The sequence below is a fragment of the Homalodisca vitripennis genome, chromosome X, assembly GCF_021130785.1.
Source record: "Homalodisca vitripennis isolate AUS2020 chromosome X, UT_GWSS_2.1, whole genome shotgun sequence".
Taxonomy (NCBI): Eukaryota; Metazoa; Arthropoda; class Insecta; order Hemiptera; family Cicadellidae; genus Homalodisca; species Homalodisca vitripennis.
Window position 1 is genome coordinate 116,966,299 of NC_060215.1, and position 25,062 is coordinate 116,991,360.

The 25,062-nt window shown below is 33.4% G+C and overlaps 1 protein-coding gene across 2 annotated transcripts in view; it reads right to left on the bottom strand.

Moving 5' to 3' along the window:
• Positions 1–25,062, bottom strand: part of LOC124369822 (vacuolar protein sorting-associated protein 13) — a 249,003-nt gene that overhangs the window by 101,619 nt on the left and 122,322 nt on the right. For both annotated transcript variants that reach the window (XM_046827945.1, XM_046827944.1), the window contains exons 22-26: positions 19,102–19,252; positions 18,494–18,689; positions 14,159–14,268; positions 11,173–11,461; positions 5,424–5,569 (exon numbers count right to left, since the gene is read on the bottom strand). In XM_046827945.1, coding sequence (XP_046683901.1) covers positions 5,424–5,569; positions 11,173–11,461; positions 14,159–14,268; positions 18,494–18,689; positions 19,102–19,252 — 892 coding nt within the window. The remainder of the gene's footprint in view (positions 1–5,423; positions 5,570–11,172; positions 11,462–14,158; positions 14,269–18,493; positions 18,690–19,101; positions 19,253–25,062) is intronic.

Below are 25,062 nucleotides of genomic sequence, written 5' to 3' on the forward strand. Positions count from 1 at the left end.
TCCTCTAGTAAGTTAATATTTATATCACCAATATAAATAACGTTATTTCTTAATTTCAGTGACAAGTTGAGTAAGTTCAAGCAAAAAGGAGTTCTCATGTACATTTTGTAATCTATATAAGCAGACTAATTTAAAAAACATATTATTTAATTTGACTTCAAGTAAAAGGGCATCGGCAGAAGTCATATTATTTGATAACAAGATTTCTTTGCAGTCCTATTGATTCATCAAACAAAAACACACAACACCACCTGCTCTATAATTGTTATTGCAATTAGCATAAGTACTGTAACCAGGTAGTGCATAAAGATGTAATTCATCACTACTAATCCAAATCCACTTAGCACAATAAAGTGTATTTTTTGTTTGTTTGATACTACTTAATTCAACAACAAATGCATTAAAATTCTTCCTCAAACTCCTGATATTAGTATAAATTAAGTTATATTTATTCAATGTACTTCCATGATCAAAAAATACTTGTAATTCAGTACCTTCGCTATTCATGTGTTCATTCATTTTTAAAGCTTAACTCATGTGAAATAACCATTTATAGTAATAAATAAGTAACATAGAAATAAATAACAATATACAAATAATGAATTAGAATAAAAAACCAGTATAAATTAGCAACAATCAACAGATAACTATGAATGAAAAACAATCAAACAATAACAATAACTAACGACAACAATAGAGCTCTGAAATAACAACAACAAAACTTAATAATAATAATTAATTGTATAATATATACTGTGACTTACATGTTTATTTATGCTTGTTTAGTTCATCGTATGAGTCCACCTTGATACAGCGGTCCCCCTGACATTTCCTGACAAAAAACTTCCCCTCCTTACACCAAGCGTATTGGTACCCTATTTCTCTGCACTTAACTTTCAAACTTAGAGAGAAAAATTTTGTTATCAGGAGTCAGGTGCTCGTTGACGTAGACGATCTTATCCGGGAAGGCGGAATTTATCTGTCGAGCAGTTAACCCTTTCTTGTCCTTATACTTGCTTAGTACTGTGTCCCGGATGAACCGTCTGGAGAACTGGACGATGAGGGGCGGGTGGGCGGTCCTTTCCGAAGGACGGTACTCGGTGGGCCGTCGAGATGTCGCTATCCTGGATCTCCACTCCCAAGGCAGCACCAACGTCTCTCACCAGGCCGACCACATCCTCCCTAGTGAGTCTCAGGAATACCGTTGACTTCCACATTGTTCTTCCTAGAGTACTGTTCAAGTGCTCTAACTCTGTTCTTGAGAGAAGTCACCTCGGTATTAAGGGTGCTGTTCATAGCTGTTAGGCGCTCGTTTTCTTTCTTAACAGTGCTAATTCTTCTTTAATAGTTTTCATTAGGTTCGTAGACTCGTCCATTTTATTAGACATGAACTTTACAGATTCAGCTAGGGTATTTATCTCATTTCTTGTAGTTTTCATTTCTTCAATCATCTGCATTTTAAAATCTTGGAGAGCACTGATGAGGTCGTTATTAGAAAAATGTAGCCTTTCGACAAGTTTTACATCTCCAGTCTTTAAATGAACGAGTCTTTGTTTCCCACGACGTCCATCTTGGATGCACTTAGAATGAAAATACTTTTCACAACTTCCAGCGCACTTCACCCTCTGATCTCTCTCGACATCATTACAGTCTATACCACAGATGCCACAGACAGACGACATATTAAAAACAAATACCAAATATATTCATTAACACAACAGCGAACGGTTTAGGTTAAACACAGTCAGTACGGCACTACGAGTAGAAACACGCAAGGCACACACAGTAGGTCTGTAGCGTCTTATCAGCTCGCCGGTTGGAGCTAGACTCTAGAATGAACTCATTACAGTGGAGAAAAACTGCCCACGAAAACTGGAGAAGTGCCTGCACGAAAACTGTATGTATATAGTACTTTACAGACTCAGGGACAATTCTGAACACAGGAAGATTTAAAAAGTCTCTGCCTTAACAACATGGATGGATTTTGGTGCCTTGGAGTCTCCAATCAGGATTATAATCAGTTATAATTACCACCCGGAAACTTGTGCATAATAAGAAAAATTGGATGTCTAGTGATTATTCAAATACTCTGTAACACAGACTTTCAGTTGGATAACAAGTGATCCAAAGCAACCACAAAACTCTTGATCAAACATTAGGCACAAAATGGTAAAATATAGGTGGTGGTTTTACCTTGGTTTGCCATAGGTAAAATATGGCTGTAACTTTGTCAGATTCTGGTTAGACTGTGGGGCAGGAACACCTGTTTAACACTGTTGAACAAGAGAACATCATAAACCTGATGAGGTCATTGATATACAGTAACTGCAGAATGCCTATGTTGTTGAAAGACGCAAAGATTGATATAATTAGACTAAATCTGTTTCAGCGGTAACACGTTGAATAAGTAACATCGTCTTTTCGCTGTGTTTTAAGATTCAAATGTAACTTACAAACATTACATACGTGGTAGTCCCCATTATATGTGGATCTAATATAATAACTATTTTTTTAATGGTCTATTTACAGTGCGTAGTCTACACATTGCAAAAATTGGGTGAAACAAGGTTAAGCTTGAGGGCGCGTTCATCCCGGTTCATCACAGCCCCGTACCGTACTACCACTGCCAGCCTCTCTAGACACTGCTTGCCTATCTCAGAAGGCAGTGGGGACCCACTTAGTCCCACACAACACGCATACATAGAAGGAAAATCAACCACCACTGCTCTCCACAGTTTAGTGAGAGAGGTGGAGAATACCTTCGAAAAAAAGGAAGCCCTAGTCAGCGTCTTCATGGACATTGAAGGAGCTTTCGACCAAGTAGCATATCAATCCATGAAGACTGCGATGGAACGTTTTGGAGTTTCCCCAGACGTAGTCAAATGGATAGTAGCCCTCCTAAAAAGCAGACAGGTGAAAGCCAAGTACGGGGACGAATCGGCTGCGATCACGGCCCAAAGAGGCTGCCCCCAGGGGGGAGTCTTATCTCCTCTCCTGTGGGCGATGGTAGTGGATGATCTCTTAAGAAAAGCAGAGAAGAGGGGGATAAGGCTACTATGTTATGCGGATGACCTAGTGCTTATGATTAAAGGGAAAAACATAGGCAGGCTGGAACGCCTAATACAAACAGAACTGAACTTCATAAGCAACTGGTGTCATGGGGAAGGTCTGCGGATCAACCCATCAAAAACTAATATGATTACCTTTACCAGGAAAAGGAAATTCCAGCTAGCTAAACCGGTCCTGGAGGGAATCAGCATTAACCAAACAAAAGAAGTGAAATATCTGGGTTTAATTCTGGATGAGAAGCTCACTTGGAACTCCCATATTAGAAACAAGACATCCAAAGCAATAATGGCCCTTGGGGCCTGTAAGAGACTCTTTGGATTTAAATGGGGACTTAAACCCAAAATGATATATTGGATTTACGAAACCATAGTAAAACCAATGGTCACATATGCTGCTTTAGTGTGGTGGCCGAAGGTCGAACAAACAACAGCTGCAAAAAGGCTACAGAGTCTTCAGAGGTTAGCTTGCTTAAGCATCACGGGAGCAATGAGCTCCTGCCCAACACTAGCAATGGAAGCGGTTCTGGGTTATACTCCTCTTGGCCAGGAAGTGATGAGAACAGCTGCGATGAGCGCAATGAAGCTTCTAGGAACAAAGGTAATAATTGCTACCTCCCTAGAAGGCCACATGAAGATATTGGAAAATTTCCCTGAGGCTGAAATGCTAACCAAAGTATCTGATACTATGGTTAAGAAATACTCCTTTGAAAAACCATACACGGTCTCTATCGGAAGTAGGGAGGAATGGATTAAAAGGGAGGCCTACCCTAAAAAAGGAGTCCTGAAGTTTTACACCGATGGTTCACTCCTAGACTCAAGGGCAGGATATGGAATACATGGACCTGGAGTTGACATGGCTGTGCCCCTAGGAAGACATGCCTCAGTTTTTCAGGCGGAAGTCATGGCAATAGATTCATGTTCTAGAAGACTCACACAGTTGGGGACAAAAGGATTATCATACCTTATACTCTCTGATAGTCAGGCTGCACTGAAGGCACTGGTTACCTGTTCGATTGATTCGAAAGCGGTCTGGGAATGCAGGAATGCCCTAGCAGAGCTAGCAACAAATAACAGAGTAACACTCGGATGGGTGCCGGGTCATGAAGGAATTCATGGGAACGAAAAAGCGGACATCCTCGCCAAAAAGGGAGCAGAATCCACTTTGGTGGGGCCTGAGCCAGGTTGTGGAATATCCTTCTCCAGCATTAAAGCTCTGGTTAAAGATTGGGAAAAGAGGACAAGATACAAGAATTGGAGCAGAGCCTCGGGTTTAAGAATATCCAAAATGTTTATCTCTCCTTATGCAAAAGGGTGGACAGCTCTCCTAGACCAGAATAATGAGGATATAAGACTGATATTAGGAATGTTGACAGGACATGGCCCTCTGAGGAAGCACCTTTTGAAGGTAGGCCTTAGTCGGAGCAGCGAATGCAGACTCTGTGGAGAGGAGGAAGAGTCAGCAGAGCACATTTGGTTGGATTGTCCTGCCATCGTAGAGACTAGGAAAAGATACTTGGGAGCATATCTCCTCAGCCCCAAGGACATCAGAGAACAGGAGCCCTTAAATTTGATTGGTTTTTGCAAAAGCCTCGGTTTTTGAGGGCACAAATAAAAGTAAGGGAGGCGCAAAGGTCCTTTTAGGACTAAGTGCGGGGACAAAGTGTCCCTCAGAAGGAAAAAAAAAAAAAAAAAAAAAAAAAAAAAAAAAAAAAAAAAACCATTACTAGACTCAATTGAATTGATAAAAAATACGACAGTGCAATTGGTTACACAGGCTTACAGCCGACAGCCATGATCGGACACGTGAATCAATTTCACTGGAAGTTGGGCAAATATGACGCCTAGTCTCTTCTCCACGCCCGCTTAAACGCTGTGTTCACCATGAACAGAAAAAAAAAACATTTTGCGTATTAAATGGTTGATGTTTTACATTGTTCAAGAAAAGGTTACTTTTTCCAAAAGGTGTGCCGGATTACAAAGCATGCCAAACTACGGGATGCCGGACTAATGGAATTTTACTGTAGATGACAACATACCTCAGTTTTCTGTTGCATGATGCTTCACGGAAATATTATTTCAAATTGAAAATATTTAAGATAACAGATTGTAATGTGAATTTTCTCCTTAATAACTAACTTTTATACAAACATGAAAACTAATAATAACAACTTTAATATTTGAAAAAGAAATTTTGTTTTATTAATTAAAAATGTTGGGTTTAAAAACATTTTCTGCAACTCTGTCTTATAGAGCTGATAACTTTCTATGGTTTGAATATTTCTCAACCAAAGCCTTCCCACCAAAGAATGTTTATGCAGAATAAGGGTAAATACAAATTGTTTAATTAACACTAACCTGACTTGTTGCACCACGAATACTTTTGGACTTGGTCATGTGGATATGTGTTGTCTGATGTTGAAGACCTGACATGACGAAGTCTGATATTGACATAAGATGTTCTATATTCAGTATCAGGATGAAACTGTACACTCTCACGTCCACTGCAAAACATCCCATATACTATTAAGTAGGTCACTACTACTAGTTTATTAAAATGAGCTACAGTGAATAATCAAATCCTCACATTAATTTATTACCTAAATTCATATTCAATACCTCAACTGCAATAAACTTATACTTTTATATGCACGCTATTTAGGATACTGATACTTTATAAAAATTTTAAGCCCCATATGAAGCACTTCAATATAATAAACCTTTTAAACTATTCTTCAAACAAACAACACTTGATGTTAAAAAATAACCCTCCATTACACATTAAACAACATTGTAATTGCATTAAAAAATATTGTTATAATCCGAGAAAAGAACATAAAACTTCTATATTAGTGCACAAAATTGTTTTACTTAAAAGAATTTATTGGAATTTGCCAAAGTATTTAAACAAATGAAGAAGTTAAAGTTTTATTCATGAAACATTGTTCAATGTTTGTTCTACAAAACAATACTTTGCTTGAGTCCCTATACACAAAATAAAAGCTGTAACCCCAACATCTGCCATCACCAGTAAAGGAAACAGGGATTTTTGTGAGTTTAATAAAGTGAATTAGACTACTGAAAAAATAATGTAACCCGTAAATTTCATATCTGCTGTACAATTTTTACTTGTTCAATCATAATTTTTACATGCTATATACAATAAAGGAAGAAACAACAATAAAGAAATATCTTTAAAAATTGCTAGAGAGGTCAAATTTTCACAGAATATTTTTAAAACCTATTTAACCCTTTTAGTGCCAACGTCCGTATATACAGACGTTTGAATAACTACCGAAGAATGCCGACGTCCGTATATACGGACGTTCGGAATAAAAGTTATACCGCAATCATTTTTTAACTTGTTATGAATTTGTTGGTATACAAACAATCAGAATGAACCAATCTACATAAAAAAATAATAATATTAATATCGTAAGGTTAGTCAGGTGTTTAGCCATGATAGAAATGGCCGTGGTTGTTGCATCAGACAAAGTTGTGTCAGCTGATAGTTCACGTCTAACCTCTGTGTTTGGTTGTTTGTGTTCCTGCTTCCACAGTGTTTGTTTGTTGATAAATAGTTTACTAACATAAAAAGTAAACTTCATTAAAATGAAACGCTCGCGATCTCCACTTAGCGAGAATACAGTTCTTGCCGTATTAGAATCAGATACTCACCCCGCCAGAAAAACTGTCTGTAACAGCACTGACAGGGGAACCCAGCCAACCGACAAATTTAACAGAGGGAATCAGCCAAACCCCACCAGAAAAACTGTCTATAACAGCATTAAGCGACGATGAAGATTTTAATATCATAGAGGTGGAAGCTGATATTCACTTCCCGGATCCCTCATCTGTATTGGACAAACCAATTTCTCAGCTCAGAACTTTATCATCTGCTAGATGTAGCCATGAAAAACCTTCTGTAACTGCAAAAAAACTGGATCCATCTGAATTGATTGAAGAATTTTTTAATAAAAACATTGACTGCTACAGGGAAAACCAACGACAATTAACTAAATCCTCTGACAACAGTAATAAAAGCACTCATTTTTTAGACATGGGACAAAAACAAAAAGACAAAGAGAAAATACACTACAAAACCAGGACTTTTGTAAACAAAAAATATATCAAGCCAAAAACAGTAAAAGATTAGTAGTGGCACACCAAAATGTAGATGGACTACAGAATAAAATTGAGAGAGTAACACACTTTCTTCACTACACTAAGCCCGACATAGTAATACTATCAGAACATGGCCTAATGTTTGAAAAGTTAGAACATACCAGACTTACAGGGTATAGCTTAATTGGAGGGTTCAGCAGACAGAATCACAAAAAAGGAGGTGTTGCTGTATTTGCAAAATCCAATGTGCAAAATGACATAACATTTGTCTCAACATCCAACCCAGCCTCAGAATGTATATGTGAAACAACCCTTCTTAAAATAAAACTGAAAAAACAGCAACTGTATATTCTAGGGGTATACAGATCACCTAGCAGTAATCTTGACCAAGCCATTGAAGTACTCATGGCTCAACTAGACAACGCTCTTACAACAAATAATCCTATGATTGTAATGGGTGATATAAATGTAGATGCCATGACAGTGAATGAAAACACACTGAAACTGGAAGAAGCACTCCTAGGATATGACTTGAGAAGACTTAAACTGCCCCCCACAAGAATAACGCATAGTAGCCAAACCTCCATCGACTTTATATGTACAAACATGAGTGAAGCTGACATATCTACCCAAGTCCTCGACACAGGAATATCCGACCACTGTGCCCAGTTATGTAAAATCAATACAGACAAAAGACTCATCCCAGCACAGACACTGACAAGAAAAATAAACAAATATACAATGGAGGACTTAAGACTTTTACTGGAAGTAAAGGACTGGAGTAAGGTATTACAAACAAGCAATGTTGATGACGCATTTGAAATGTTCCACAAAACACTTCAACAAGCATTAGACATCTCCTGTCCTCTCTCTATTATAAAACTAAAAAAGAACAACCTCAAAAAAATATGGGATGCAGAAAGCAATGAGCTCAAGGACAATTACCTAGAAGCCATAAACCGAGCAATTCTCACAGGGAAACCAGAGGATAAGATGGAAGTAGCACAAAAGAAGAAAGCCTATGATCTGAAATTAAAAACACTTAAGAAAGAAGAGATCGCAAACAGATTTGAGGAAGCAGACAACAAGACCAAAGTTTTATGGAATATAATTAACCAGGAAAGAAAGTCTCGTACCTCAAACATGCAGCTAGACACTCTCATCGTCAACAGGGAAACCATCTCTTCACCAACAGAAATAGCAAATCATCTCAATGAATTTTTTGCAACCACAGCTGAAAGAACACTCATGAACAGTACACAGAATAACAAACACACGAAAACAATAACCCAAGACACCTCAAAATGCAATTTGTACTTCTATAAAACAAACTGTGATGAAATTGGCAAAATTATAAATGGACTAAAACAAAAGTCCTCAGCAGGAGAAGATGATTTTTCATCAAAATTGGTTAAATATTGCAAAAATGAAATTCTCATCCCACTAACAAATTTAATTAATAAATCTCTTTCCCAAGGAATATTTCCAAATTGTTTAAAAACTTCAAAAATATATCCTAAATATAAAGACGGTCAAACGAATGAACCATGCAACTACCGCCCCATTTCACTAATATCAACCTTCTCAAAGATTCTAGAACGTGTCATCTTGAAAAGACTTCTAGGCCACCTGAATCAAAATGAACTTCTTACTCCAAGACAGCATGGCTTCAAGAAGAATAAATCAACAACCACAGCAATAACTCAGCTAGTTGAATCTATTATCGACAAACTAGAAGAAGGTTGTATAGCCACAAGTATCTTCCTAGACTTCAGTAAGGCCTTTGACTGCCTAGAGCATGGCTTAGTAATTGAAAAACTCAGATCATTAGGAATTGAAGACAAAGAGGCAGACTGGTTCAAGAGCTACTTGAGCAACAGGAAACAACTCGTAGAGCTTACATCATCAAGCAACGGAATAATTCACAAAATAAAGTCGGAACTGTTACCAGTAACAAGAGGCGTACCTCAAGGATCTGTGCTTGGTCCAGTGCTTTACACTCTTTTGACAAATGACTTCCCACAATATCTGGAGAAATACTGCAAGGTTGTGATGTATGCTGATGACACTGCCCTTATTATTACTGAGAAAGACAAAGAACAACTTGACATCAATTCGTATATAGCTTTTGATATGGCAAAGCAATACTGCCATATCAATGATCTGGTACTAAATGAGAAGAAAACACAGCAGCTAATTTTCACTGCCTCCCGAAACCATCACAGGGGTCTCCCAGAGCTAGAGGTAACAACATCAACAAAATACCTAGGTCTGACTCTAGACAACAAACTATCCTGGGAGCCTCATGTGGATAAACTCTGCAAAAAACTTAGCTCCTGCCTTTATGTAGTACGACGAATTAAACAAATTAGCAATATAGATATGGGTAAATCAGCCTACCATTCTCTCTTTGAGTCCCACCTTAGATATGGATTAATTGTATGGGGAAGTACAACAGCAACAAATTTACAAAGAGTATTAGTAATACAAAAGAGAACCATCAGAGCTCTTACTGGACTGAGACCACGAGACAGTTGCAGGGAAGCCTTCAGAGAACTGAGGATTTTAACAGTAGTAGCTCTTTATATAATTGATACTATTTTGCACTCTATAACAACTGGACAGACTAGAACTGGAGACCATCACAGCTACAACACAAGAAATAGACACCACTTTGCTCTTGAAACACACCACCTAAGTTTATATGAGAGGAAACCATCATACAAAGGAGCAATCTATTTCAACATTCTACCAGACTCACTGAAGAAAACACCAGCCAAACACCTGAAGAACTCACTCGAAAGTTGGTTTCTCCAGCAGCCCTTCTACACTATTCAAGAGTTCATAAACTGGAAATCAATTGCATCATGAACTGATATTTTTAATTTTATGTTCTGTATGTCCTTTATTGTATTGACAAAAATTCTAAACTCAACGTTTATGAATAAAGAATATTGTCTATTGTCTATTGTCTATTGTCAGATGATTTGAGTGATTGTGCTTTGAGTGACGAGTAACCATATTTGTGTTACCGCCTAACTATAATACCTATGTACAAAAGTGTGTAAATTTTTTTGATATTTTACAAAGTGTACATTATTTTTTAAGTAGAAAGCAGTTTCAGACAGTTTTTAATGGTTTCATAGTGGAAAATATTAAAAGCTTTATAAAGAAGCTAAATAGTGTAAATAACACAAAAAAGTGAAAATGTAACTTTCTAAAAAAATTAACATGATTTTTTTGGTTTTTGAAATATTAATCAAAACTTTTTATGTGTGTATTCAGTTTTAATTGCTCTTTCAAGTGATAGTATGTGTTATAGTGAAATAATTTTTTTAAAGTACTATTTTTCATGTGAAACTGGAAAAATATAAAAACTGTAAGTAAAATGTCTACTTTTTTAAATTTTTAAGTTAATTACATATAGAAATATAATTTACTTTATAGTTTTTTATAAGGAAGTTTATTTTAATGCAAAACAATGAAAAAATTAGGAAAATATCTCAATATTTGTAATTTTTACAATTTTTTTAGTAAAACACTGCAAAACGGCTGAAATAGGCCTGGCATCCTTCAGTAGTATTATGTGAAAAATCACTGGCATTTCTCAGACCAACTTTTGATTTTTTTGTCTGGCACTAAAAGGGTTAATGAATTGTGTCGAGTTTGAAAATGTTCGGTACATAAATTGGCAAGTAATAAAAAATCAAACGTTTAAACCTTTTCGTGGGACACCCGGTACATATGGTTTATAACTTCTGTATTCATTAAGGTGGTTCTTCACATTTTTTGTACGTAGTAAGTAATATGTGTTCAACAAAATGATAGCATGATTTATGTGTATTAAATTTTTCTACTGTTCATATATTTGTAAACAAAATATGGTGTCATATCTGTACATAACACATAACTCTTTTAATATTCCCACATGGTTTGATCCACTTATTCAACCTTAATCGACAGTACTGAGCCAAAGACTGACCAAAAATGGTGCTCGGACTCTGTTGGAAGGTGATGTCCAACATCCAGCGCGTGTTGCTACCAGAACTCCGGTGTTGTTGTGCACTGACGTGGTCTGGCTTACGCTCCATGTACCGACAAATTTTGCCCTCCTGCGACGGTCGGGTATCGTCTAGTAAGCAGTCCAACAGCAGGGCAGATACGGTGAGGGAATCATCTGACATCATCCTTGTCTTCACTGACAACACCTGCAGTGTGAACCGAGCCAGTCCATTGGTGGCAGTATTCGATGAGAACGACACTGTTTCATCCTGCATTACAGTACTTAGTTAGTTGCAGCTAATGATTATCTGAAGAGGTCAAAGGAAGAGTTTCCATGAATATCTATGATCTAATCAGTGACATGTTACAGAGAGCGCAAACCATTTACTGTATGGAGGTAATTAATTAATTAAATTTTGTTATCCAATCAACAAGTTAATATTGTAATTTTTTATTTTTTTCTATTTTACGTAAAACATGTATAGAAGTGCAAATATTAAACAAGTAAAAATGTCCTGAAAAATTACAATTTGATTTTTATACAGGAGTATATTCATTCTTCCTGTAATACACTAAGTGAGCATATTAAAAAAAATACAAAAGAGATATATAATTTTCAGGTGTAGAATATTACTGTAAAAATTAAAAATGTCAGCGCCAATCCAAAGTACAGAAGAGAATGGTTAAAGTTTTTGTTGAACACTGAGTAAACATGCCTGTTCGCATGTGCACTATATGACTACATGCATGTTGTATACTATCAGAATTTGTATTAGTACAAATACATGTGAATTTGTGCTGCATAGCAGCAGTAACAGGTACAACTTCATATAAGTTAAAAATAATCTTAATCTAAAACTAAAAAATTATTATCTAAGTTACTGCAATAAATTATTGCCAATATCTAAACCAAGACAAATAGAATAAAATAAAATCAATATTACTTCAAACATGTGTCATTCAAAACTATCTGTACTATAATAGTTAGTTCAATAATAGTGGTTTAATATTTTTCTCGAAATGAATACTATTTTTGTATTTTTTGGTAATTTATTATAATGTAGTCTATGATGAGGAGATTGAAATTTCTCTTTCTTTATAGCACTATAATTTTGTTAAAATTAACGAATGTTATGCACATATGTTATATTATTGAAATATATTACTGTTTCATAAATAAATAAAGATGGTAGGGTTAATAAATTTAATTTTGGAAAAGGGGTTTGCAAGATGCTTGGAAAGAAGATTTTGTTATTATTACTATCTATATCTTTTGTAATTTAAAAACCTGATTTCATATTACAGTATTTCCTCACATAATTAGTCTTTACTGCAGTATTGACTGAATATATTTAAAACAACTTTAATCATTCAGTATACACACAAATATACATGAGTCGTATCAGGATTTTAAATGTAGGACTAGATAAAAAACAAGAATACACAAATATCACAGAAAATATATTAAGTTTAAAATAAAATCATTATAATTAAAACGGTTTTTGACGCAAAACAATTAATTGTGGCTACCTTACTTCTAGAATTATTAAATTACAATTTATCAAAAGAATATATAACCTTGTGGATGAGAAACTTTTTAAATTTAATTTCCATAGGAAGATTTTTATACAATTTTTGATCCAACAAACTTAGGTTTCTTTGAGATTATAATTTAGACCATTTACAGCAGGAGTACTGTAAAGTGAGATTACAAAATATATTAGTCTTTTTTTTTTGTACATTTTGAGGAAAAAATTAATTAAAACAATACTTGGAATTCTCTTAAGAAAAAAATTATACAAGTCTTTAGCATTTAGAGTATGAAACAAATAAATTAAAGGAACCTCAAAGATGACTGCATAATTGGTGTATTGATTCTTTAGTAAAGTTTCTCCTTCTACAAATACTGTTTTCTATGTTTTATTATAATATAAAACATAATAAAACATATGGGGAGGTGGTACTAAAAGTAAAGCATTATGATCAGAAAGACTAGGACCCATGTTTATACATACATTTTCTTCATATAACTTATTTGTAACCGTTAAAATACATGTTTTACACTTTTCTGAAACTCTTGTTGATTATTTAACATTTTTATTTAAACCATATAATTAAAGTAAGTAACTGAACTCAGCTGATATCTTAGTCTGAGGTAAATAAATCAATATTAAAATCTGGAGCTATTAAAATATTTTTCTTATAATTATCATTTTGAATTATTTGCCATAATTTTCCAAATTGCATTAAGAATTTTTTTTGATGCCAGATATCCCAGAACTGTATACAGAGAAATAACAATCAAACCAAATAATAGCATGTAAATGTAAGAACACTCAAAATAATAGTCAATCAATATTTATAAATTTGAAATGCTCTTTTGATAAAATCTAATTTTTCACCTATTAGTAAACAAGAACCAACCACCAATTCCTTCTGTTCATATGTATCTATACATCAGATATTTTAAAACCCAAAGAAGAGACAAACCATCTGACTAGACTTGAAGTTCAAGGGAAGGAAAAAACAAACCCATTAGATATAGCAGACCATTTAAATCAATATTTCACCATTGTTGCAGAAGAAACAACAAAAAGCAATGGAAATGTTAAAAAGACAACTAACTTTACCAGTTCTCAACACAGTTCCGCCAAATCTTGTACTTAACACCAACTAGTATACAAGAAATGTCTAAAATCATTAAATCACTGCAACTTAAAACTTCAGCGGGGTATGACGATATATCTTCTATACTATTAAAGTTTGGTGAGGATGAACTGATAGATCCCCTTATAGACATTACAAATATGTCTTTCAGTTCAGGAACCTTTACCTCAGCAGTAATCGAGCTATTGTAAACTGAGCTACAGTCAAAACAGTTCTGTATTGAATTTAAAAACCATGGTTTTAAATAAATATCAACTGGTACATATACAGATAAAACAACTTTTATTTTAGCACTGTACCTGTACGTCAGCATATTTAAATAAATCAACGATCAAACTATCCATGGTGAAATTCAACTGGATGACGACCTTGACAGGCCCAGTCTCATCATGTTTCACAACTTTATGATCTAAAAAAGGCAAAAAAAATGTTACAAAATATTATAATACAACGAGAAAATAAGACACTTAATGATAAGTTTGTACAGAACCTCTAATAAAAGCTAATATATTGGTTAATTTATTGGAAGCACTGATTGATTGTTTTCAAATCTTAAGTGATGATGTCACAATAAGAAAAGTAAAACACATAAAATTACATAAAAGGCTACTCAAGTCAGCTTGAAGTTGTTCTCACAAACTAGATAAAGATACAAAATTCCATGACTCTTAACTTTTTTTCCAAATATTGTATGCTACAGTTAGTAAATGGTTTTGTGTCCAAATAAGAGAAAGTGCAATTTTTACATTGGTAGTAACATAGTTAACTTAATTTGACTCACATTTTAATTTCTTATTTCAAGAATCTTTTATTTACAATACATTGCAATGACCAAGTCAAATAGGCCAAATTGATGTGAAGAAAGGTGGAAGACTGATGTATTAGGAATTGAGAAAAACCTGGCAATTTTACTGTTATATATAGTGGATAGCTTTTGATCAATTAAATTTGGCATTTATTGATAAATTCACCAAGTGAAAGCACATTGAAGAACTCTATAGGGTCTTTGTTATAGGAAACAATGTGAATTGAAGGTTCAGTAGCAATATGAAACTATGGAGATTAGAGACAAAATATGCAAAGTTATTTTATCTCTAACACATCCTAGAGGTGAACAGATAATTCTCTAAAGCTTCTGTTCTTGAATTTTTTAAATGAAATAAATACTATATGATAATACTTTCTGATGGGCTTGTAGTAATTTAATTTAGTGATCAAACCAAAGACACTTGCTTCATTTTAATTCCTATGGAGGGTCAAACAGTGAGAGTGGGAGGGCTTGCCAAATTGAGTGTCAAAGATGACTGCAACTCCCGATGTCATGTGTCACTTCCTATACCATCTGACATGTAGTGAGCAAAAACAATGCTCGAGTCATGTCGGAATATGCTGATCACATTATTCATGTTATCATTATGAATTTTTGTTTTCTTATTTTGTTTCTCTTCTTTGACATACTTATCCTGGAAAATATGTTGATAGGTGATTCTTTAGCTTCTTTTTTCCAATGGTTTTAATACCACTTACAATTTAGCTACTTATCCTGCCAGCTATGATTTGTTTACCTGTTCAGTCAAGATCAATGCCAGATTGAGTGAAACAGTGATCTGACATTGATGTCATATCTAAAAATTATAAATTTGTCGTTATCGTAACAATCTCAAACATAAATAGATTGAGTTGTATAATTCCTCATTTTTGTGAAACAAAGGAAGGTCATGACGAAACGGGATGGATTTTTACATGGTTTCAAAAACGTACAGCAGATTTAAGATTGCTTTAGACATTAGCAGCTTCATTGCTGTAAACATCATTAGATCCTGACATAAGAATTACAATATCCTCTGGTGAAAAATTTATAAATCTGGCTTACTTCAAAATTTCAGAAAACTTCTGTCCAGGATTAATAGACAATATACTTTAAAGACATATTTTTTGAGAACAGTACATTGATTCAATACTTAAAAGTCAATACATAGGTTTATGAGTCATGAGATTCATAAAATTAAACATGTTTAGTTGTCAAGAAATTCTTTTTCTGTGTAGTAAGGATTGTCTTGTAGCCATAGATTTAGCTTTCTCTTGAGTGTCTTGATTGGTTCTTGTTTCAGATGGTCTGGTAGGCGGTTGAAATATGCTGCTCCCTTGTATATCACAAATATAAACTCTATGACTGAAATTTCATGGTCTAACTTTTCTTGAATTATTTTAAAAATATTTCTTCCATAGTTGTTACTTAAGATGGAAATTGTGGATAATATTTTAGTTTGAAATTTGTCAGTATTTTTCTCTATTTGAACAGCACAGTCAATGATTTATACAGAGTCAAGTATTAGAGGTATACAAAGTTTTGCTTTCAGCTACTTTTAATACATATCGAACCCTACAGTACAGCTCTTTTATAATTATATACTCTTATATACAGTCCAGATAGTCAAAATTTGGTATATAAGTGTCAAAGTTAACTTCTTGAGCGAGTACCTGCTGCAAAATATTATACTACAAATACAGCAATGTTGCACAGTTATAGACACTGTTCTGGCATGGTCCCCTACAATTTTTTTAATTTCAACATTGTGTTTGATATTTTCAGCAATCAATGAACTCATTAATATATTATTGAAGCACGGAAATATGTTTCTAAAAATAATGTTATTAGTCACTAATATTTAGGAAGTAAAGAAACATTATCAAACTAAAGTGTAATGCTCAATCAATATACAGGGTGATTGAAAAGTAAGTTGTACTCCCTCTTAACTTTTTTTAAAATTGTAGATATTTAAAATCTGTTTGCAAGAATCTTACTTGCTACAAAGGGTTACACTATTGATGATAATTTTCAAATTTTTGACCCTCAGGGGAAAAAGGGGTAGGGAGTAACTCAAAATTTTCAAATAGCACTTATAATCTTGTAACATGTCATTTTAAAGGTCTTCTTGGTAAGTCAACAAAAAATACACTTAAGGAATTAAAATTGGACCACTCTAAAGAAATAGCAGCTCCAAACATAACTGAGCATTATTGTGATTCATAGCGTAGAAACTAATACCTAATTTAACAAATAAAGAAAAATCAATTAAAATTAATTATCCAATAAGTTTCCCAAATTTCTAACAGTTCGCTTGAAAGATCTGACTTATTCAGTTACCAAATACTGAGTTCCTACTGAGTTTAGTTGTAGTTTTTTATTCAGAGTATGACGTAGGTACGTTATTATTAGGATAACGTACCTACGTCCCATTGAGTTTGATTGAGTTTAATGTTTGAATGTGTAATTCAGTAATCCCTGTTCTTTATAGAACATTCATTATTGAATCGAGATAGATATATAAACAACTAAGCATATGTTGGTAGAATCGAGATAGATATTATAAACAGATGAGCATTGTTGTACAGCTGAGCGTATGTTTGCGTTTTGTTCAATCGCAATCTTTTATAATGTCATGTTGTGTTTCGAAAGTTTTATTGAATAAATGTAGTTACCAATTGATATTTTGGTTTATTGAAATCTTGGTTTACGAACAACGATAAGTAGTGTGTTCACTTTTAGTAATGGAGTTTCTCGGGTAATTAAAACAAGGTTTATTCAATAGAAGAAAGTGTAGAACTCGACCTACTGTATGCACAAGTAGGAACTTACAACGGTGCTAAAAAGCTTTTAATGAAAGACATCCTGGCCATACTATTAGCTGGACAGCAGTCACTACATTAATTCAGAAGTTTCAGCGAATATACATAGGTGTGGTTGGGTCTTTCATTAAGTATTAACATTTGATAGTATGGAGAGTAAAATATGTTTTAAAAAGTATTTTATTAGTTATTAGTTACTTCTTTTATAAATAAAGAAAAGTTACTGCACTAAATCGTAATGTACTTTTAATATTTTTGGTTGTTTTTAGTAATTACAATACAAATTATTAGTTGTCTGTCTTGTTGGTCATGTATTCTATAACTTAGTGATGGTGGTTTTGCAAATACCGGTCCAAATGACCACTGCAATGCACACCCAGTCTAATTCAGATCTGTTTCAGCACCGCAAGACCAGATATCCATCAGTTGGGTTGTGCTACCCGGATAACTAAAATCCATTTCATAGCGGTGAGTTGCTTCTTCAGTACTTAAACTAATCTCCTCTTAAAAATTATTATTGCTGATGCTTTTTTATATAAAAGTTTATTTTTTGTTATGCTGTGATGAGTATTACTATAAGTAAAAATACTTTATTTTGGTTGTGTTGACAATGATAAAACAATTGCAAAGTTCTGACACAATTATGGACTAGCACACACCTTTTTCCCTGATATTTTATTTCAGAAACTAGATCTATATCTATTTTGATGCTGAAAAAGACTGGAAAGTGAGTATAAATATTCCAGCAGCCAGCTAACTGTATTACTATTAGTTCATGATATACATAAAATCAGTCTTAATCAACTTATTAGGACTGAGTCACAGTAAATGTTAGGATACGTTTTAAACAATTGCCATTACATCTTGAAATCGTTATAATATAATGATTAAACAATGATGTATTAAAAAATCTGGAATTGAAAACTGTTTCAGTTGATCTTATCTAATTTGCTCTTCAATCCCTAACTAACATATGTAAATATAACGTATACTACTAGATTTACCTTCCTTAGCCTTCAACATTTTTGCTCTTGTTCGAGGTGATCTTTTGCTCTCATTGAGATTGATGTTCGTAGCAGTTGATATGGCAAAGGCAGGTTCAGGAGTGGAGGGAACTATTTCGACTGTATAAGGAACCTCACTCAAATTCTGAGTGATAATTGATAAAATCATGGTGTAGTCATATTGTGTCAGTTTTACCTAAAAAAACATACAAAGTCTAAAATTCAAAAAGAATGACAGTAAATTTTATTTTTAAATGAATAATCATCTACCCTGGTCAAGAAAACTACTAACCAACTAACTATCAAGTAAACTACTATTTTTTATGCTTACAATCACACTACTTTTTTAAGTAATTCAGTTATGATTAATTTTAAAATACTCAATTAAAACATGTTTATTACAAAGAAGTAATTATACATTGCTGCACTATCCAAAAATAAAAATTGAGTAAATTTTATATTATTCTAGATAATTCTTTCATTGCAAACTTTGAAGACTGACGTATATATCCAAATAAGTAATATAACGTGACATGTAAATAAAATTGTCTAACTATAATTAATGCAAATTGATATCAACTTCAACAAAAGGAACAATATTTACTCACATGAATAGAATTTAATCGCCCACTGACATCTAAGTCTGGAAAATCTGTGCGCCAGCAGCTAGTCAAGTTCCGTCTCACATCTAACTGAAAACTCACTGGTTCCAAAAGTGGATATTCTGCTATGACATCCATGTTTTTTGCAAACCTCGCCCTAAGTACAAAAAGATTTTATAGCTTTGGCCTAAGGAATTAAAAAATCAAATTAAAGGATTAGTTACATGAATCGACTTTCAACTCTGGAAAAATTATTGCAAGGCAACACAAGTTAATGAGTAAAAATCATTGGTAAATTTATGCATTGAAATTTTTAAAAGTAAGTAAGTTATACTCAATTGAACATTTTTTTTTGCTATGGCTTTCATTCACTCTACGCTACACAAATCCTCATGTAAGCCAATACTATCGGACCATTAAAAATCTCGAAATACTGTTCAAACAACCTTGAGACCCAAACTGCAATACTTAAGAAAAATGAGAATAAGTCACACAAACCACTAGTAATTTTCATGGTGCATAAAAATTCGCCAAAGTTGTTTTTCAAATCTATATTTTAAATTAGATTTGTGATGCCAGTACAACCAATTATTGGAACACATGCTCCAAGATTGGGACTAAAGAATGATCTTTCATACTAAGTATACTCCGGAACTCTTGAACCTATATTTCTCCTGATAAACTCTTACATTGCAGAACTATGAATATGGAGTAAACACAACAAGCAATGCAGCACAACAGATTCAATTGCTATATAATTGAAGCCTGTTTGCCAATTTCAGAAAACTGGTATACTGAAGATTAATTCTTTGAACGAAGGATGTGTAAAGAATCAGACAAGAATATTTGATGTTGAAAAAGTGGGTGATTAATACTATAAAACCCAAGTTTCGCCTAATACACTTTTCTAAACAACACGGCTTGTGTTCAAAGAATATCAACTTCCAATTTATGAGATCAATAAAATATCCCGAGAAGATGCTTTCACTTAATCCTACTGCCTCCATCTCAAACCAAACAGAACAAAGGATTTGTTTTACAAGTAAATCCTTAATTTTGAGACGTTCACAAATATGTAATTGGTTTTAGCACATCCTACAGCAGAATCAATAGTTGATTGTAGAGATCAATAATCTGCAACTCCTACAAGTGATGGATAAATCTTAATAACATTCGCATGGAACTGGATGTCACATTTCAGGATTGATGTTATGTCATCAATAAACAATAACAAAAAAGGAGAACCAAAATTGGACCTTTGAGCCATTTTTGAAGTAGGCAACAAATCTCAAAATATGCTTCATCAAATCATACTCTGAATGTCCTTTCTAAAGGGTAGAACTTTATCTAGGTTATAATTTAGGTGAAAATCCAAAAGCCGTAATTATTTTCAAAAATATGTGATGTTGGAGTTTATCAGACTCCTTCCAGAAGTCAAGATAGATAGTATCAACCTAACTTCTTCACTCAACTGCAGAACCACCTGCTGATAAAAATGGTGAAAAATTTGTTACAGTTGAAAAATCTCTGATGAAGCTGTCCTGATATGGAAAGATCAGATGAAAAAGGTCTTTTATAAAGAAAACTACATTCAACCTCACGACAGCTAGAGTGGGCCATGGTGGTCGTCACCTGGTTTGCACACGTGCATTAATCATTCTTGCCCTCCAAACGGCACAGTACGGTCATTTTATGAAATCAACATCTTGTATAAAAAATCATATGTATTTGTTTTTTTCTAAATCAGTGTATTGATGATTTATGCATTGTTTACATTTTACTACAATCAAAATAAGACACATAAGAAAGTGAGTATGACAGTTAGGTTTTGAATATACAGGACAGAATTGGTGAAGGGAAATTATGGGGAGGATATTAATTATCTCCCTTGCACTACCTCCCCTACACACTGAGCACTGTGGCTCACACTATACAACAGAAATTGGTCTAAAATTTGAGAGAGTTTGAATGCCTTTTTTCAAGATTTAAGATTCAAGATTCTTTATTTGTCTTTAAACATATATAAATGCAATTGACATCGTCAGAATATTCATATAACTAGCCAATACCAAATTCCTTAATTTCTTGTATACAAAATTGTTCAATAAGCCTATAATAAAATAAATAAATAATTAAAAACTAATGTACAACTACAATAAATAAGTTCATAACATAACAACAATAAATAGAATATATAAGAAGTAATAACAGAGAATAAAATAAATAACAACTTAACAAATTTGTAACGGTGGCGTCAAAATTGAAACAGGACAAATGCTCATCAAAAGGCTTTGTCCAATGAGAAATAGAATCAAGAATCAAGAATCAAGAATCATTTATTGTCGTCCCACATATGTTGTATGCATTGACAAAGTCAGATAACGTTTACAATAATGTACTATTACATCAACAGTCAAGAACACCATCTCTATAGAGAAATGCAAATAAATATACAATTAAAAAATAGTCAAAATATATTATTAATTAAAACTTAATGCTAAAATAAATAATAATAAATTAATAATAGAATTAACAAACAACAGATAACAATAAAAACAATAAATAATAAATGTTAAAAATTAAAACATAGCATTATTAAAATTTAAGGTCACTTAAATCATGTAAAAGTATTTCTTCTACTGAATAGAAAGCCTTCTGCTTCAGCCATTTCACAAGACAACTTCTGAAATTCCTTAAAGTAGTGGTAACTGCATCTGGTGGTAGGAGGTTAAAAAGTTTTACACTAATGTACATGTAGCTGTTCTGGGTTTTACTTAATCTAAAGTATTTGAGGTCTATCAAGTTCTGAGATCTAGTACTATAGTTATGGACATAACTTCTAAATTTATATAAATTAAGATTTTCTTTAAGGAAAATTAGGCTTTGTAAAATAAATATACATGGAAGGGTAAGAATACCTAGATCAACAAAGACAGGCCTACAAGAATCTCTCTCACCAATACCTGCAATAACTCGTAATGCCCTTCTTTGAGTCTTAAAAACTAATTTTGCACCAGCAGAGTTGCCCCACAAGAGAGTGCCATAAGTAATGTGAGCATTAAAAAAAGCAAAGTAAGCGTTCATAACTAGATTTTTGCTTGTACAGGACTTTAATTTTTTCAATAGAAAAATAACCCTTGATAAGCGAGAGCAAAGAGAGTTTATGTGAACCCACCAATTCAGCTTCGAATCCAGGTTTATGCCCAGCAGTTTTACAGATTTACTGTCCACCTTTGAGCTCAGACTAAAGACAATCTCCTCAGTTTTTTCATCGTTTACGCTTAATTTGTTGGCATCAAACCAGAGGAAGGATCTTTCTTTCATGTAATTAATTATCACTTTATTTAGCATGCTATCCTTGTTTGATGACAATAGAGTGGTGTCATCGGCGTAAAGAATACTTTTATTTGGTACAAAATCAGGCAAATCATTAACAAAGATAACAAATAAGAAAGGACCCAGAACAGAGCCCTGAGGGACTCCATTTCTCACACACTGAAGGTCTGACCTCTGGTCACCAACCTTTACAAACTGATAACGATCAGACAAGTAAGAGGTGAGAAGAGACAGCTCACGCCCCTCTACACCATAATACTTTAATTTATCAATTAGCTCACTGTGTGGTACCAAATCAAACGCTTTACTTAAGTCTAACAACAAGGTTGCAACTTCCTCCTTGTTTTCAAAACTTTCGAGAACAGTAGATATGACATTTTCAAGATCCTTAATGGTAGATAATTTACTTCTGAAGCCATATTGAGCAGGATTCAGTATCCGATTATTTTCAAAAAAATATTCCATCTGTTTTTTTAGTAACCTTTCAATTATTTTAGAGACTACAGCAATTAAGGAAATAGGGCGGTAGTTATTTATACAGGACTTATCTCCCTTTTTAAAAACTGGAACAGTAATTGTAATTTTCAAACATTGTGGGAAGGTGCCTACAGTAAACATCCAATTGATAAGGTATGATAAAGGAAAGGAGATATCTTCAATAATATTTTTGATCAAAAAATTGGACATACCAAAAACATCTTCAGCTTTAGAGTTGCTAAATTCTTTTACAGTATTATGAATATCAATATTGTTAATCTCCTGCCATTTGAAAGGTAAAACAGGAGTTTTGATAGAAGATGAGCTTAAAATATCCAAGGAACTAGTTACATTTTGGCTAGGCAAATTACTTAAACTATTACTAATATTTACAAAGAAATTATTAAACTGATTTGCTGTAATGGGTATACTGGCATTTACACTCTTATCTGCTACACGGCCTGTTACAGAATTTATAACTTTCCACGCTGCTCTACATTGATTATTAGATTCTAGTATAAATTTATCATTTGCAGCTTTTTTTGCCAAATCTATTTGCATTCTATAAAATTTCTTAAGTCTATTATGTGCTAGGATAAGGCTAGGGTTTGCTTTAACTTTATCATAACTAATGTCCAACAGTAACCTAATTTTACCAAGGTAGGGTGTGTACCAATTTTGTTTTATAACTGACCTAGAGCTTCTATCACCACTGTTTTTTAAAATCTTAGTTTTTATATATAAATAATATATAAACTTTAAAAGAAACAAGAAAGATAGAAAAAGTAGACTAAAATTTTATTTCACTAGTGTCACAGGACAAATACTCGTCAATTGAATAAAAGGCTTTGTCCTTCAACCAACTACAAAATCAGTATCACTACAGTGGTTTTCCAAATAGAAGGAATTGTCCTACCAATAAGCTAAACCTAAACAATTATACTTTAAGCATACTTCAATTGAAATCATAAGCATTCATCAATATTCCTATTACAAAAAAAGTAATACAACTATTACAAACATAATGTTAAATGGTTACATTACATTCTTACTTTTTATTATTTAATATATAGTGCATACAATTAAGAAAGTGCTCAAACTGAAGAAAAAGTGTTTAAATTAATCATATTTAAAATTATGTATATAAATAACAAATAAGAGATATCACCCCCACTTTCTGGATGCAAGAGATTGCTTGAAGTGAATTTGCTCACACTTATTTTTTTATTATTTGTGATTTTAATTTAATGGGAAATCGTTTAAAATTCCTTAAGTTAGTTAATATCCATCTCTCAGGATATACTAATTTAAATAATCTGCATATTAAACTCTGTTTAAAAAGTATATTTCAGGTACTGAACAATCAGACTTAAAATTTACACTACATGGGAAATCGTATGAGCAAATTGCAGCATGTATTCTTTAAGCTTATAAATAAAACATTTATTTATACCTCAAAATAAAATGTGTCTATTAAAAGAAAGTAAGTGACTGTATGCGTGGTTTTTTAATTTTTGTCTCTGTAAATATCACCAAAATAGGTGCAGGAGACAAAATAACTTTAATTGCTTTAAAAACAAAGAACAAAAAGACTAAAAGATGTTAAAGTCACTTGATGAAATATATGAAAAGGGATAAGAAAAAACCTCCAAGCTACTAAAATTGTTAATTATAAAATATTACTAAACTCTGAAAATTGTGACAAACTGTTGTGGGTGCGATGGACAAGATGACAGTTGATTTCACCTAAGATCCCTGTAACATTTTCAGATATTGGCAAAAAAAGAAACAATGTAACCCCATCCTCAAACCCATAATGGTACATGATTATAATAAGGGCAAAATCGATACCAATGTGCTAGACCAAATGTTCTTTTGCACTACAGCTGTGTGCAAGAGCATGAAATGGTTCCACAAAGCAGCAGAGGAAATGCTTTTAGGTATGGCAGTAGTTAGGGCCTGGTAAGCCTATAATGAAAACGCAGAAAGAACCACAAGGAAATACTCCATCACATTCTTACGAGAAAAACTTGTTGATGTTTTACTAAATATCCAAGATAGCACACTAAAGCCTGCTAAAGTGTTAGGCCACCACTAGCTGGCTGAATCAAAGGTCTGTGTAGGTGAAGGTAAAAACAGACATAGAGTAATGAC